Raw genomic sequence first — 18526 nt, forward strand, 5'->3', positions numbered from 1 at the left:
CCCCGGGCAACAACATAAAATAGAAACATTCTTTCCTTGACTCCGGGTGGTGGTTAGGGTCAAGAAATTACATTTTTCAAGAGGCAACCAGTCATACACAATGGATCAGCATTGTGGTATTGTGTAGAATGACTATTAAAGTTATGAACCGTAATGGAGTAATGAAGCACGAGCTAGAAATCGATCCATAGAAATAAAAATTGTAAATGTAACCAAATCGACTCAAACCTACTGCACAAAACCTTCAACCAAATCTGTGTAACCTCGATCTATAGCCACCACATAAGGTCAAAGGGAAACATCCATAGAAATAGAATGAATAGAATCGCTTGTCTTTTTACTTATATTTTCCCCTTTATTTAAATCAGGTTAGATAAGACATTGAGAACACATTCTCTTTTACAATAAAGAGCTTACCAACAAGGAGCAATGACTCTGGCAGCAAAGCAGACAAGTGAGTAGCGACTAGTGATTGATTGTAACTCCCCCCGCAGGGCAGCAGGCAGGCAGGCCACTAGGTGGTCCTCTCAATGTGGAGCCTGGTGCCAGGTCTGGGCGGCTTGACTAGGATAATGGAGGAGGCCAATAATGGGCTGGGTACTGGGGATCAATACTTCAGCACTTAGTGACGGCTCGGGGACCCACGCAGTGCTGCTAACCTCTGTGCCGCCACCTCCACTGCCTGATTCTTGCTGGATCGTTCATCTCTAAGCTCGCCTGGTAAAGGCCTAGCATGAAGATACACGATAGGTATCATTAAGGCTTGGCGTTATACTGTATTTTACTTTATACAGTTGAAGTCGGAAGTTTACATACACTTAGGTTGGAGTCGTTAAAACTAGTTACAACCACTCCACAAATTTCTGGTTAACAAACTATAATTTTGGCAAGTCGGTTAGGACATCTACTTCGTGCATGACAAGTAATTTTTCCAACAATCGTTTATAGACAGATTATTTCACAGTATCACAAATCCAGTGGGTCAGAAGATTACATACACTAAGTTGACTGTGCCTTTAAACAGGTTGGAAAATTCCAGAAATGATGTCATGGCTTTAGAAGCTTCTGATAGGCTAATTGACACAATTTGAGTCAATTGGAGGTGTGCCTGTGGATGTATTTCAAGACCTACCTTCACACTCAGTGCCTCTTTGCTTGACATCATGGGAAAATCAAAATAAATCAGCCAAGACCTCAGAAAAAGAAATTGTAGGCCTTCACAAGTCTGGCTCATCCTTGGGAGGAAATTCCAAATGCCTGAAGGTACCACGTTCATCTCTACAAACAATAGTATGCAAGTATAAACACCATGGGACCACGCAGCCGTCATTCCGCACAGGAAGGAGATGCGTTCTGTCTCCTAGAGATGAATGTACTTTGGTGTGAAAAGTGCAAAATCAATCCCAGAACAACAGCAAAGGACCTTGTGAAGATGCTAAAGGAAACAGGAACAAAAGTATCTATATCCACAGTAAAACAAGTCCAATATCGACATAACCTGAAAGGCCGCTCGGCAAGGAAGAAGCCACTGCTCCAAAACCTCCATAATAAAGGCAGACTACGGTTTGCAACTGCACATGGGGACAAAGATCGTACTTTTTGGAGAATTTTTCTAACTGTATGGCCATAATGACCATCGTTATGTTTGGAGGAAAAAAGGGGGATGCTTGCAAGCCGAAGAACACCATCCCAACCATGAAGCACGGGGGTGGCAGCATCATGTTGTGGGGGTGCTTTGCTGCAGGAGGGACTGGTGCACTTCACAAAATAGATGGCATCATGAGGGAGGAAAATTATGTGGATATATTGAAGCAACATCTCAAGACATCAGTCAGGAAGTTAAAGCTTGGTCGCAAATGGGTCTTCCAAATGGACATCGACCCCAAGCATACTTCCAAAGTTGTGGCAAAATGGCTGAAGAACAACAAAGGCAAGGTATTGGAGTGGCCATCACAAAGCCCTGACCTCAATCCTATAGAGAATTTGTGGGCAGAACTGAGAAAGCCTACAAACCTGACTCAGTTACCTCAGCTGTCTCAGGAGGAATGGGCCAAAATTCCCACAACTTATTGTGGGAAGCTTGTGGAAGGCTGGCTACCTGAAATGTTTGACCCAAGTTAAACAATTTAAAGGCAATGCTACCAAATACTAATTGAGTGTATGTAAACGTCTGACCCACTGGGAATGTGGTGAAAGAAATTAAAGCTGAAATCACTCTACTATTATTCTGCCATTTCACATTCCTAAAATAAAAAGTTGTGATCCTAACTGACCTAAGACAGGGAATTTTTACTAGGATTAAATGTCAGGAATTGTGAAAATCTGAGTTTAAATGTATTTGGCTAAGGTGTATGTAAACTTCGAACTTCAACTGTACCGGTATTGGCGCGCGGTCCATTTCGGGTTTTTACTTTACATTTCAATAAAACAGTATTTCAATGTTTGGTTTGTTAAATGTGATACACCACTTTGTTTTTATAGTTTACTCTGATAGTTCAGTTGTCTCCCTCCCTCCCTCCCTCCCTCCCTCCCTCTCACTCACCAAACCCACCCCGTCATTCAAGGAGTGCAGTTGGTGTTGCTCGACCACAAGATAATTTGCCGACGGTGGTCAATGGTCAATGCAGCAGATGCAACAATATGTTGACAACAACAATATTACTTTCCACTTTGCTTCTTAATATAAATCCACAAGCGTTCTATAATTACACAATTAGTTTGTGTATAGAACTGTCTGCAAAGAGCTAGTGTCTTTTCTTAGCAAGTTGTGGCTAAAATAAATCATGTTAGCTGCTAATGCTAATCGCAAGTAGGCTGGCTATAATAAATGTACTGAGTTAGAGCAAACATACGGCTAATACAGCCTGATAGTAGTGCTGGTGTAGGCCTAAATTAGCATGCTGTTTGTGCAACAGTATGTTCTAAAATCACAGAGGAATAGGCGAAGCATGAATATGTTAGCCAAAGATTATAGGGTCCCATTCCCCTGGGAAACACTTACCAACACTTTGGTTCCTACCCTGTCACAATAACACCGCCATAGTGATCCTATTAGTATTCTAATTCCTAATTCTGTGAACACCTCCATGGCATTTTTATTCGTTGCCATGTCAAACACTGTATTCAAAAGGGCCCACTTTTACATTCCAACTATAAAATATATTTCCAACTAAAAAAATATTTATATTTCAACGATTCCAACAGTTAACCCTAGTGTTTTGATCTAAATCGCAAGTCAAATCGAAATATTTGGTTAAAAATAAGGCCTAGACTTTTTTCCCATATCGTGCAGTCCTACATGGAAATTATATCAAATGAGATCAACTTTGGATGAATTGTGACTGAACAGTATAAAACAATCAAAATGGAGAAAGCCCCACTGAAAACACTTAGAATGTGTTGCCACCCTAGGGTCATACACAACTCAAAGCAAATTTAGAATTTGTATTACTCAAAAACATAAAATACTGTCATCCTGTCAAAAATGTGAAAAAAATATTGTGACACACACAAACAACCGTTCGAAAATTTTGAGTCATATTGATCAGAAATAGTGTAGACAATGTTACCGAGTATTGTAGTTGGAACAGGCTGATTTTCTATGGAATATGTACATAGGCGTACAGAGGCCCATTATCAGCAACTAACACTCCTGTGTTCCAATGGCACGTTGTGTTAGCTAATCCAAGTTTATCATTTTTAAAAAGGCTAATTGATCATTAGAAAACCCTTTTGCAATTACATCTGAAAACTGTTGTCCTGATTAAAGCGGCAATAAAACTGGCCATCTTTAGACTAGTTGAGTATCTGGAGCATCAGCATTTGTGGTTTCGATTACAGGCTCAAAATGTCCAGAAACAAAGAACTTTCTTTTGAAACTCAGTCTATTCTTGTTCTGAGAAATGAAGGCTATTCCATGCGAGAAATTGTCAAGAAACTGAAGATCTTGTACAATGCAGTATACTACTCCCTTCACATAACAGAGCAAACTGGCTCTAACCAGAATAGAAAGAGGAGAAACAGACGCCTCACGAGTCCTCAACTGGCAGCTTCATTAAATAGTACCCGCAAAACACCAATCTCAAAATCAACAGTGAAGAGGTGACTCCGGGATGCTGGCCTTCTAGGCAGAGTTGCAAAGAAAAAGACACATCTCAGACTGGCCAATAAAAAGAAAAGATTAAGATGGGCAAAAGAACACAGACGCTGGACAGAGGAACTCTGCCTAGAAGACCAGCATCCCGGAGTCGCCTCTTCACTGTTGTCGTTGAGACTGGTGTTTAACGGGTACTATTTAATGAAGCTGCCAGTTGAGGACTTGTGAGCCTTTTAAAATGATAAACTTAGATTAGCTAACACAACGTGCCATTGGAACACAGGAGTGATGGCTGCTGATAAATGGAGATATTCCATAAAAAAATCTGCTGTTTCCAGCTACAATAGTCATTTGCAACATTAACAATGTCTACACTATTTCTGATCATTACTTTTTTTTATTTTTAAAAAAATGGGGGATTTTTTGTTGTTGCTTTTCTTGCAAAAACAAGGACATTTCTAAGTGACCCCAAACGTTTGAACGGTAGTGTGTAGGTGTGTAATATATGCCATGTTGCCCAGCCCTAGGCATCAGCACTAGCTATAAGTTCATTAGACATCAGTAGGAACCAGTGGAGGCTGCTGTGTGAAGGACGGCTCACAATAATGGTTGGAACGGAGCAATTGTAATGGCATCCAACACATGGAAACCATGCGATTGATGTATTTGATACCATTCCAACTATTTCGCTCCAGCCATTACCACAAGCCCATCCTGCCCAATTAATGTGCCATCAACCTTCTGTTGTAGGAACACTATCTGCCACCACCTTGTTTTACTCAGGCTCTTAAAATAGCATACAGAACATTTCTCATGAGAAAAAAACAGCGGCAATCACACAGCTCAGTGAAAATGAGTTCTGAGGATGAAGCCAGAGAATACATAATCAAGGTGCGTTCTGAATATTACCCTATATATTGCACTACCCATAGGGCACTGGTCAAAAGTAGTGCACTTTGTAGGGTACAGGATGCCATTTAGGAGGAAGTCTTACGCTTCTATACCAAATATTCTCCGAAAATTGATCTGTGGCAATTATCGCCCCCCCCCCCCCCGGCAACTAATTAGCGGTAAATTGATAATAATTAGTTTCAGTTTCAAGCTCAATGATCCTTAGCTGGGTGTATTCAGAAGTTGGTGCATACAACGGAACTTGCGAGATAGAAAAACAAATATGGAGTTTGCGGATGCAGTTAAGCATTCAGAAAGTCACAGGCCCGCCGTAATATAAAACAGGCTTGCGGTCAAAGAGGCTACTCAAACTGCTGTGATGGAGATATATACAAAATAGTTTTGCAAACTTGTTTAGCAATTTCAGAATGGCTGCTCAGTCCTCAGACCGTAGCACTTGTGATGGTCTCAGACAGTGTCCAGGATCTTCATGATCAGGGTTTACTGAGCTCTGCTGGCTGACCAGCGAGCCGAGGTCTGGAGGGGGCAGGCAGTCTGAGCTGCTCTCCTCTCCTGCTCTCTCCTCTCAGGCAGAACTAATCAGTCTGACATACAGACAGGCTGCTGTCTGCCACCATGAACAGTGGCAGGACTGACAATGTTGATAGTGAAATACTCTAGACAGTTTTTATCTCAGGGCTTCTCTCGCATGCCCAGCCCTGGTCTGATGATCTATTTATATTCTGTCCTTAACCAGGATCACCAGGCACTGACACTGTGGACTAGAGAGGGGACCAGAGCGAGGTCAAAACAGGGGGCAGAGTGGCTGCTAATGGGCCTGGTGGTTATGGGGGACTGACTGACCCTGGGCGTACTGACTGCAACCTGATATGTCTGGCACCTCTTCAGGGATGTAGGGGAGATTCATGGGCAACAAGATCTCTGCTGAACGGGCATGGCACTACTCACGTTGAATTTGATGATGTCATAGATCAGGTAGCGCGGGACGGGCTGGCCGTTTACCTTGTCGATAATCATCTCCTGTGGAAACAAGAGACAGGGGGGTGATGAGAACAGACAGAAACCGAGAGAGAGAAAGACACAGAGACAGAGGCTGAGAAAGAGAGATGGGGGCATAATGCTAAAACAGTGTACGGGAGACACATTCTAAGATAAATAATTCAATTTGTGGTCCAATCAGACAGAGAGTGAGAGGAGCTGAGCATGCTGGAAAGTGCCCGTCCAACGATGGGGGGGGGGGTTAAACTGAGCGCTCTTAAAAAAGGGGTTGGCTGTGTCTCCTGTGGTGTACGTACGGCAGACTGCGGCACACATCAGAGATGAGTACCAGGGAGAGGAATGGGGAACGGCAGCAGAAATAGATTTACACATTCATCATTCAACATTGTGGAGTTGAGAATCAAGTACTTCAGAGCTGGTGAAAAGCCCAACTGACACATGACTGGGTTTCACAGCCACGTTATGCAACGAGGTGGCTGCCAGTTGAGGACTTGGGAGCCTTTTAAAATTGATAAACTTGGATTAGCTAACAACATGCCATTGGAACACAGGAGTGATGGTTGCTGGGCCTCTGTACACCTATGTAGATATTCCATTTAAAAAATAAAAATCTGCCGTTTCCAGCTACAGTAGTCATTTACAACATTAACAATGTCTACACTGTATTTCGGATCAATTTGATGTTATTTTAATGGGGAAAAATATGCTTTTCTTTCAAAAACAAAGACATTTCTAAGTGACCCCAAACTTTTGAAAGGTAGTGTGTATACGAGAGAGAGCAATATATTTAGAAATAGATTTACACATTCATCATTCAACATTGTGGAGTTGAGAATCAGGTACTTCAGAGCTGGTGAGAAGCAAGAGAGAACGAGAACGAGAGAGAATGATAACAAGCGAGCGATAACGAACGCGAGAACGAGCGAGAGCGCGAGAACGAGCGAGAGAGAGCGAGAACGAACGAGAGAGCGCGAACGAGATCGAGCGAACGAGATCGAGCTCGCGTTCGTTCTTGTGCGAGAGAGTGCGCGTTTCACCTTTATTTAACCAGGTAGGCTAGTTGAGAACAAGTTCTCATTTGCAACTGCGACCTGGCCAAGATAAAGCATAGCAGTGTGAACAGACAACAACACAGAGTTACACATATGAATAGTATCCCAATGGGTATCATATCGTAGGCTAAGCATCATACAGTACGCATCGCCATTCTGACACATTACCTGTAGGAACATCAAGGGAACTACTGCTTTACAGCTAATATGGTACAAATTCACTCCAGTTTATGTCCTTTGAAGGGATCTTACTCAAAATATTTACTCCAATGTGAATGTACAAATGCAGACAAATAAAAGAAAACAAACACTTGAGTGAATTGCTCTGGGGGATGAATATAGTTGTATCTCTGTGAGTTGACCTCTGTACATGCAGCAGTACAGCACACTGAGGCAGTAACTGTTATGTATTGTGTGTGGGGGTGTACGAATAAGATAAAGTGACTAGCAGCAGAGCCACTACCACAGAAAAGCTTGTGATTGAATGTCTGCAGCAACAGCTCCACAGGCAATATATCTGCAAACATGAAAAGACATTTTAGGTCTCTGGGTAGAGTTCATTGAAAACATTGACATGAATTCCAAACACACAAGAGAAGCCTTGTGGTAGAGGCAGATTATGTTAGTAAGATTCTATGAAGAATCTATGGATGAAACTGAGCATAGCTGAGTCATGGTTTAGCCACAGGTTCTTTCTGGACATGGACTTTGTTAGCACCGGTCATCAAAAACAACACAATAACAAAAAGGACACCAAGAAGCCTTGACAGGCTAGACAGACTGTCACATCTGCAGAGTGGAGCTGCTTCAAAAGCCTGCTAATGTGTTCCCTGCACAAAAGGCCCAAACAAAGAGACAACCCACCATCTCAATCAGTCACTGAATTACCGAAAATGCTTGAGAACAATATTGCTCAGAGCATGAAAGACACGTCCGTCTTAGAGAAAAGTGATGGCTAAGCAAACTCACCTCTCTAACAAGCCCCCCCCCCCTACATAATTGGGCTCCTGTACAGAAGACCAGGCATTGTACACCGACATGACGCATAATGGCAACCAGCCTCTTTTCTCCCCGGTTTCGATTAGGGAGGGTGATAATGACTGGTGTCTTGTGCACCTGCTGCTTGGGGAGTGCTGGGACCTGGCTAAGTCCCAATCGGCACCCTATTCCCTGTATAGTGCACTACCTTTGACCAGGGCCAACAGGGAATATCACTATATTTGGAATGAACACCTTCTCTAGTACAAAAACACCAGTAGCCCGGATTGGCCTGTTATTACACGGTGAAGACATGACAGCCACTAACAAACAGCCTCCTGGGGGGGAAGGTATCTACGCAGTACAGTGCAATACAGAGCAGAATAAAGGCGGATGAATCTACGGTATTTCTGGTATGATTTACGAACAGTGATTCCCCTCCTGTCTTGTAAAACTGGATGTGCTGGCGGACTGGGTGAAAGGCTCACTGCTCTCACTGTTCTCATCTAGGCCTAGGTGTTGATAGGAGCCACAGGGTTATCCTGGTGTGGAAGGAGGCTGACAACAGCTACTTTTTGCTGTCAGTCATGTGTAGGTGGAGCAGCAGGGCGATATGAGTAGGGGGGGGGGGGGAGAAGGACACACACAGACAGAGTGAAGGACTTACCCCATCAAGTAGTGTGTTGGCTAAGTGAACGCGGAGGTCTTTCCGAAAGGGGAATTCTAGGTTGGCTATGTGGAACACCGAGTTGTCTCTGTCGATCATGTGCACCTCATTCTTCCCATTTATCAGCATCATATACCTGTGGAAAATAGAACAAAGAAACTTTAACAAGTTTACTTAACATCTTTAAGTTAACAACTATTTACTAGTAAGTAGCAAACATTCAACAAACAAAGCAGAGGCAGTACACATATTGAATGCTGTAAATTGATGGCAAAGTTTCACTCCAACTGGAATTGGCTTTTTACATGGATTAAAAACCAAGCCAGACAGCCATTTTATAGCAGACAAACAGCTGCATCCAGATTACTCAGAGCTGCAGATTCAACTGCATTTCTTACAGTTAAAAATCAAAACTTTGTTGGGTTAAAGCTGCAATATGCAACTTTTTGGCAACCCGACCAAATTCACAAAGAGTATGTGATAAGTCAAAAATGTTAGTGCAAAAAGGGTCAATGCAGATAGTCCAGGTAGCTATTGGTTAAATATTTAAAGCTGCAATATTCAACTTTTTGGGTGACCCCAGCAAATTCACATAAAAATATGTTATAGATCTGTCATTCTCATTGAAAGCAAGTCTAAGAAGCGGTAGTAGATCTGTTCTATGTGCATATTTCTATGCTTCCAGTTATGTTTAGTTTTTTTGCATCTTTTACGTTCGGTTTACTACACCAGCTTCAAACAGCTGAAAATACTATATTTTTGGTTATGGAAAATATATTTCACAGCAGTTTAGATGGTACAATAATTCTCTACACAACGACTGCTTGTTTTGTCACGAACTGAAATTAAGCAAACTATTCGAATTTTTGCAACCAGGAAATGACAGATCGATTTCTGCAACATTACACCTTTAATAGAGTATCTGGGGAACAACACAGAATCAAACTCCAAACTTACCTCAACCCCTACTTACAAAAACAGCCGCATTATATTCTAGTGCACGTAGACACTTTCAAACCAATTCTCTCCTCTATTGACAAAACTGAATGACCAAAAAAGTCAGACTCTGATGTATTGTGATGTTATGTCCTAAAGGAGCTCTGCTTCAATGCAAATGTGCCAGCCTCCAGTTAGACATGGCTCTATCTTCAAATAGCACAATGTGCTGCTACATTCACAGGCAGTGGAGAGGCGAGTTGTTTCACTGATAGAGGAAGTTTTAGCACTAATCCTGAATTAGTTCCTCGGGCATTTGCAGGTGAGATACGAGACTTAGTTTGCATTAAGAAATACACTGCACTATCCTTGGCCTCAGGAAGACCACACAAGCTTGCAGTACAAACACAGTCCTTCACCATTTTATCAAGATACTGTGGATGCATATTAATGTTCTTATTCTGAGAAACTTTAAGAAAGCTCTTTGACTGCATCTGCAGTACAGGACTAGAAGCAAGGACATACACCACTGATCAAGCCATTCAGGGGGAGTGGTGTCCTTATCTCGCTCCTTCTCTTTGGTCTTGCAGATTCTTGAACAGTACTTTTTCAATGCCACAATAGGACACACACACACACACACACACCGGTCCTCATTCAAATCCCCACAGTGCCACACCAGATAATCCTACTGCTTTGAACTTTGTTTAATTAGAATATCCTCAAGAAAGAGAGGCATGAAAGACAGGACATTGCAGTGTATCTGAGTTTTTTAAGAAGCTGCTAAGCAAATATGATAGGACCCAGGCTCTCTTGCTCCAGTCAACATATTTACATGGGTGATGGTAGAGGAGACTGGCGAGAGAGATGCGGAATGTGGTGGTGAAGAGGGAGACCCCAACTGTTATGTAGCTAGCAGTCTGTCACACCTCTGTCTGATTACTGACTGATCCCTCCATCACACCAACCAGGTGGAGGGATGAAGTGGAGGATACAAAGATTTCCTTGAATTACATACCTGCGATCATCAGCTTTTACACTCAGACAAACCTACTTTTAAAAGGGTGGACAGTGAATCACTTACTCACCGTCTCCGACAGGATATCTGTTTGGTAACAGTGGTGGTGGTGGAGACCAACTAGAAGTTTGTGATGACAAAGGGGACTTGGGATGGACGTACAGTATGTTAAGGATGGGACAACCCCTATGATACCCATGGTATCCCCCATCGCATAGACACACAGAGGATGGAGAGTCCACAGACACTAAGGTGGGGGTATCTGGGTGAAAGATACAGAGGCAGTGGAGGGGGATAAAGTCTGAGTGCTCTAGTTCAGTGTTTCCTAACTCCAGTCCTCAAATACCCCACAACAGCACACATTTTTGTTGCAGCCCCAGACAAAAACACCTGATTTAAATTGTCAAGGGCTTAGTGATTAATTGACAAGTAGAATCAGGTGTGCTTGTCCGGGACCACAACAAAAAGATGTTGGAGGTACTGGAAGACTGGAGTTGGAAAGAACTGCTCTAGTTGAGTCTAGCGCATGGCCCTCCAACCCTGTTCATGGAGTGCTGTGGGTTTTCGCTCCAACCCCAGTTGTAACTAACCTCGGTCAGGTTATCAACAAGCTAATTATTAGAATCAGGTGTGCTAGACTAGGGTTGAAGCGAAAACCTACAGGATGGTGGCTCTCTAGGAACGGAGTTTGGCGAGTCCTGATCTCGAGGTATTGTCAAGATATGGGGCAACACACTGGTGCGAACACAAAGCTCGTCACAATCTCCTTCAGTTAGAGGTTTGAAATAGAAAAATGGCTACATGCACCAACAACCTCAGCAATCATAGATTGGATTGCATTTTATTGAGGGCATGGCAAAGAACAAAGAGCAAAGAAAAGCTGTCAAGCCAACTGCACCTGTTTGGGTAATTGAATAAAAAATATCTACAGTCAACAGGAAAACTGTTATGCGTAAAATGAAACCCATGAAAGTCAACAACAGAACATCAAAATGCCTGATCTGATTCCAGGGGTATGGAGGTTCCTAATGAGAGCTGAGGGGATGTGATCAAACACGCACACACATTTCCTCTTACAATCAACACACAAGAAATCTGCTCAGCAATGATTACATGGCAGAGTTGACGAATCCAGTTTCATGCTTCCAGGAGGCCGACTGGCCGCCGCTCTCTCTCCATCGGCAAATGCCAAGTAGAGTGAAGCAAGATGCTTTAAATGAGCAACTCTGTATCATTTCCGGTTTTATTCCTAAAAAGGTTAACCTGTCTGGCTCTGGCGTTCCGCAAGCGGAACTCCTCCCACATTCCACTGAAAAGGCAGAGCGCGAAATTCAAAAGATATTTTTTAGAAATATTTTACTTTCACACATTAACAAGTCCAATACAGCAAATGAAATATACACATCTTGTGAATCCAGTCAACATGTCCGATTTTTTAAATGTTTTACAGCGAAAACACCACATATATTTATGTTAGCTCACCACCAAATACAAAGAAGGACAGACATTTTTCACAGCACAGGTAGCATGCACAAAGCCAACCTAACTAACCAAGAACCAACCAAACTAACCAAGAAACAACTTCATCAGATGAGTCTTATAACATGTTATACAATAAATCTATGTTTTGTTAAAATAAAGTGCATATTTGAGGTATAAATCAGTTTTACATTGCAGCTACAATCACAGCTACCGTCAGAAATAGAACCGAAGCAGCCAGAGTAATTACAGACACCAACGTCAAATACCTAAATACTCATCATAAAACATTTCTGAAAAATTGATGGTGTACAGCAAATTAAAGACAAACATCTTGTGAATCCAGCCAATATTTCCGATTTTTTAAGTGTTTAAGTGTTTTACAGCGAAAACACAATATAGCATTATATTAGCTTACTACAATAGCCTACCACACTACCGCATTCATTCATCAAAGCACGTTAGCGATAGCAATAGGCACGTTAGCGATAGTGAATAAACCAGCAAGATATATCATTTTTGACTAACCTTGATAAGCTTCATCAGATGACAGTCCTATAACATCAGGTTATACATACACTTATGTTTTGTTCGAAAATTTGCATATTTAGAGCTGAAATCAGTGGTTATACATTGTGCTAACGTAGCATCTTTTTCACACAACGTCCGGATATTTTTCTGACACTTTTTCTGACCCACATATTCTGACCAAGTAACTATTCATAAACATAACTAAAAAATACATGTTGTATAGGAAATGATAGATACACTAGTTCTTAATGCAATCAGTTTACAATTGGCTCATTCATCCCCCTCCTCTCCCCTGTAACTACTCCCCAGGTCGTTGCTGCAAATGAGAACGTGTTCTCAGTCAACTTACCTGGTAAAATAACGGTAAAATAAAAATAAATAAAATAAAAAAAAATCGCTGTGTTAGAATTCTAAAAATAACTTCATTATGACATCCAGCTTAGGTATAGCGAGAGAGTACCCAAAAGCTGGGCGCAAACGACTAGTACAACATGTTCGACAGATCTATGAAATAGCATCATAAAATGGGTCCTACTTTTGCTGATCTTCCATCAGAATGTTGTACAAGGGGTCCTTTGTCGGGAACAATCGTTGTTTGGTTTTAGAACTGCCGTTTTCCCTCTCGATTTAGCAAGCACACTTGCCAAGTGGCACGAATCTCTCCATCGTCAACAAACTCAGAGAACGGAACATGGCAAAACTCCCGAAAAAAATTTAATAATCTGATTAAACTATATTGAAAAAACATACTTTACGATGATATTGTCACATGTATCAAATAAAATCAAAGCCGGAGATATTAGTCGTCCATAACGACAGCTTATCAGAAGGCAAATCCAGGACCCTTCACGCGCTCTCCAGAAAACAGGAAACTGGTGACACGTCATGCCGAGAGTTATTATTCGACACCAGATCAAGTTACACACTCCATTTCTTCTCTCACTGCCTGTCGCCATCTAGTGGAAGACGTATGAAGTGCATCTAAACTAATAAATATCAAGGACTTTAATAGGCAGGCCCTAGAACAGTGCATCGATTTCAGATTTTCCACTTCCTGTCAGGAAGTTTGCTGCAAAGGGAGTTCTGTTTTACTCACAGATATAATTCAAACGGTTTTAGAAACTAGAGTGTTTTCTATCCAATAGTAATAATAATATGCATATTGTACGAGCAAGAATTGAGTACGAGGCCGTTTAAATTGGGCACGATTTTCCCCCAAAGTGAAAACGGCGCCCTCTGTCCTCAACAGGTTAAGTATCCTAATCAACGCATCCTAAACCAGTGAGCAAATTAGCTCACCCCCCATTACACCACTTTATGACATTAGTGCAATCATGCAGTGCTAATGGCACCCGGCTTATTATGCAAACTACTAAATTAACACAAAGGCGGAACTGGCCTATTGATTGGCGATGTGAACACATTTTAAAATGCAGTGACAGATGGAGAGGAGACTGGTGGTGGTGACAGAGATACAGTTGAAGTCGGAAGTTTACATAAGTTTACAGGTTGGAGTCATTAAAACTTGTTTTTCAACCACTCCACAAGTTTCTTGTTAACAAACTATAGTTTTGGCAAGTCAGTTTGGACATCTACTTTGTGCACGACACAAGTCATTTTTCCAACAATTGCTTACAGACAGTGAAATAATCTATCACAATTCCAGTGAGTCCGAAGTTTACATACACTAAGTTGACAGTGCCTTTAAACAGCTTGGAAAATTCCAGAAAATTATCTCATGGCTTTAGAAGCTTCTGATAGGCTAATTGACATCATTTGAGACAATTGGAGGTGTACCTGTGGATGTATTTCAAGGCCTAACTTCAAACTCAGTGCCTCTTTGCTTGACATCATGGGAAAATCAAAAGAAATCAACCAAGGCCTCAGAAGAAAAATTGTAGACCTCCACAAGTCTGGTTCATCCTTGGGAGCCATTTCCAAATGCCTGAAGGTACCACGTTCATCTCTACAAACAAGTATATATACCATGGGACCACGCAGCCGTCATACCGCTTAGGAAGGAGATGCGTTCTGTCTCCTAGAGATGAACTTACTTTAATGTGAAAAGTGCAAATCAATCACAGAATAACAGCAAAGGACCTTGTGAAGATGCTGGAGGAAACAGGTACAAAAGTATCTATATCCACAGTAAAACGAGACCTATATCAACATAACCTGAAAGGCCGCTCAGGAACGAAGAAGTCACTGCTCAAAAACCGCCATAAAAAAAGCCAGACTACGGTTTGCAACTGCCCATGGGTACAAAGACCGTACTTTTTTGCGAAATGTCCTACACCGGCCAAATCCGGACAACGCTGGGCCAATTGTGCGGGGCCCTACGGGACTCCCAATTAGGGCCGGTTGTGATACAGCCTGGATTCGAACCAGGGTGTCTGTAATGATGCTTCTAGCATTGAGATGCAGTGCCTTAGACCGCTGCGCCACTCGGGAGCTGAAGAGACGGCGTCTACTTGGTTTCCACTAGAGAGCACAGCCAAAATTGTCTATACCGTAAAAAATCATGTGATCTTAAGGTTAGGGTTAAGCATAATGTTAGCAGTGTGGATAAGGTTAGGTATAAAATAACATTTTAAGATGATACATTTTAGAAATAGACTGGGTTAATTTTTTTTATATACCTTTATTTAACTAGGCAATTCAGTTAAGAACAAATTCTTATTTTCAATGACGGCCTAGGAACAGTGGGTTAACTGCCTTCTTCATAGGGCAGAACGACAGAATTTTACCGCGTCAGCTCGGGGATTCGACCTTGCAACCTCAGTTACTAGTTTAACGCTCTAACTACTAGGCTACTTGACTTTGTGGCTGTGGTAACTAGTGATGACTGTCTACTAGTATGTAGTCAGATCCAAAATCTCTCTCTCACACACACACGTTACCACGGTAACATCCCACCTTTAGAGGGGCAGCTTTTAACTCGGGTCACAAAATGAAATGAAATTGAGCAATAATCCACATTACTTCTTACTAATACCGTTCTTGTTTTAGAAACATTACAAAGCACGGTCATCCATTTGTTTGGGGTGGATTTTGACTGATACGTAATCTGAGTGTCTGGTCTATTTTTTTAAATAAATCTACTAAACCTGCCACAGTGGCTGGTGGACCAAAAAGTTAATTTCAGGGCCTGGCGCACATGATTACCCCAAGGCCTTCAGCCTTGGTTGGGATGTAGGCTATAGACCTTCTCTTTCACACAATTTACAAATGCGAACAACCCGTCTAGCTAAACGGAGTACTTTTAGAACAGTGTTGGGGCCAGGGCCAGATGTATAATCTCATTCTAATCATTACATTGAAATGGTTCCAGGTGGGCCCTGGAAAGTGGAGCTGTAATAGTCCTCCACACCTCTACTCCACTGGAGGGGATCAATACTGGGCAGTGAGAATGGCCCAGGTCTCCAGGGCTGTATCCTAAATGGCCTTACTTCCTAAACAGTGCACTACTTTTGGGGAAAATGATGACATTTCAAATCAAATTTTATTTGTCACAGACATATTTAGCTGATGTTATTGCGAGTGTAGCGAAATGCTTGTGTTCCTAGCTCCAACAGTGTATCTAACAATTCACAAAAATACAAACAAATATAAAAGTTTAAAAAAAAATGGAATTAAGAAACATATAAATATTAGGACGAGCAATGTCGGAGTGGCATTGAATAAAATACAGTAGAATAGCATACAGTATATACATATGAAATGAGAAAGCTGTTTTTTCATCCTCTCGGTCCCAGCTCTGATGCACCTTCTGGATGGTAGCGGGGTGAACAGTCCGTGGCTCGGGTGGTGGCTGTCCTTGACAATATTTTTGGCCTTCCTGTGACATTGGGTGCTGTAAGTGTCTTGGAGGGAGGGCATGCAGTGTGCCCCCAGTGATGCGTTTGGCAGACTGCACCACCTTCTGGAGAGCCCTGCGGTTGCAGGTGGTGGAGATGCCGTACCAGGCAGTGATACACAATTGAGAGCATCCTGTCAGGCTGTATCTGTAAAAGTTTGTGAGGGTCTTTGTGGCCAAGCCAAATTTCTTCAGCCTCCTGAGGTTGAAGAGGCGCGGTTGTGCCTTCTTCACCACACTGTCTGTGTGGGTGGACCATTTCAGATTGTCAGTGATGTGTACGCCAAGGAACTTGAAGCTTTTCGTCTTCTCCACTGTGGTCCCATGGATGTGGATAGGGGTATGCTCCCTCTGCTGTTTCCTGAAGTCCATGATCAGCTCCATCATTTTGTTGACGTTGAGGGAGAAGTTATTTTCCTGGCACCACTCCGCCAGGGCCTTCACCTCCTCCCTGTAGGAGCTCATCATTGTTGGTAATCAGGAATACTACTGTTGTTTCGTCTGCAAACTTGATTGCGTTGGAGCCGTGGGTATATCCACAGTAAAAATGAGTCCTATATCGACATAACCTGAAAGGTCGCTCAGCAACGAAGAAGTCACTGCTCAAAAACCGCTATAAAAACCCCAGAATACAGTTTGCAACAGCACATGGGGACAAAGATCGTACTTTTTGGAGAAATGTCCTCTGGTCTGATGAAACAAAAATAGAACTGTTTGGCCATAATGACCATCGTTATGTTTGTAGGAAAAAGGGGGATGCTTGCAAGCTGAAGAACACCATCCCAACCGTGAAGCACGGGGTGGCAGCATCATGTTGTGGGGGTGCTTTGCTGCAGGAGGGACTGGTGCACTTCACAAAATATATGGCACCATGAGGCAGGAAAATTATGTGGATATTTTGAAGAAACAACAAGACATCAGTCAGGAAGTTAAAGCTTGGTCGTAAATAGGTCTTCCAAATGGACAATGACCCCAAGCATACATCCAAAGTTATGGCAAAATAGCTGAAGGACAACAAAGTCAAGGTATTGGAGTGGCCATCACAAAGCCCTGACCTCAAACCTATAGAACATTTGTGGGCAGAACTGAAAAAGCGTGTGAGAGCAAGGAGGCCTACAAACCTGACTCACTTACACCAGCTCTGTCAGGACGAATGGGCCAAAATTACCCCAACTTATTGTGGGAAGCTTGTGGAAGCCTACCCAAAACATTTGACCCAAGTAATACAATTTAAATGCAATGCTACCAAATACTAATTGAGTGTATGTAAACTTCTGACCCACTGGGAACGTGATGAAAGAAATAAAAGCTGAAATAAAATCACTATTATTATTCTGCCATTTCACATTCTTAAAATAAAGTGGTGATCCTAACTGACCTAAGACAAGGAATTTTTACTAGGATAAAATGTCAGGAATTGTGAAAAACTGAGTTTAAATGTATTTGGCTAAGGTGTATGTAAACTTCCGTCTTCAACTGTATTAATGTTGTCCAGATGGGATAGGGCAGTGTGTACAGGTGCATCCTCAATCTACACACAATACCCCATAATAACAAAGCGAAAACAGGTTATACATTTTAGCAAATGTATTCAAAATACCTTATTTACATAAGTATTCAGACCCTTTGCTAAGATACTCAAAATTTAGCTCAGGTGCATCCTGTTTCCATTGATCATCCCTGAGATGAATCTACAACTTGGAGTCCAGCTGTGGTAAATTCAATTGATTGGATATGACTTGGAAAGGCACACACCTGTCTATATAAGGGTCCACAGTTGACAGTACATGTCAGAGCAAAAACAAAGCCATGAGGTCGAAGGAATTGTCCATAGAGCTCTGAGACAGGATTGTGTCAGGGAACAGATCTGGGGAAGGGTACCATAACATTTCTGCAGCAATGAGGGTCCCCAAGAACACAGTGGCTTTGATTATTCTTGAATGGAAAAGTTTGGAACCACCGACTCTTCCTAGAGCTGGCCGCCCGGTCAAACTGAGAAATT

The 18526-nt window shown here is 42.1% G+C and overlaps 1 protein-coding gene across 1 annotated transcript in view; it reads right to left on the reverse strand.

Annotated features, from left to right (window-relative positions):
- Positions 1-18526, reverse strand: part of rngtt (RNA guanylyltransferase and 5'-phosphatase) — a 158841-nt gene that overhangs the window by 113513 nt on the left and 26802 nt on the right. The window contains exons 10-11 of the mRNA XM_055884583.1: positions 8705-8840; positions 5957-6028 (exon numbers count right to left, since the gene is read on the reverse strand). Of these exons, the coding sequence (XP_055740558.1) occupies positions 5957-6028; positions 8705-8840 (208 nt within the window). The remainder of the gene's footprint in view (positions 1-5956; positions 6029-8704; positions 8841-18526) is intronic.

The sequence above is a fragment of the Salvelinus fontinalis genome, chromosome 27 (genome assembly GCF_029448725.1).
Source record: "Salvelinus fontinalis isolate EN_2023a chromosome 27, ASM2944872v1, whole genome shotgun sequence".
Lineage (NCBI taxonomy): Eukaryota > Metazoa > Chordata > Actinopteri > Salmoniformes > Salmonidae > Salvelinus > Salvelinus fontinalis.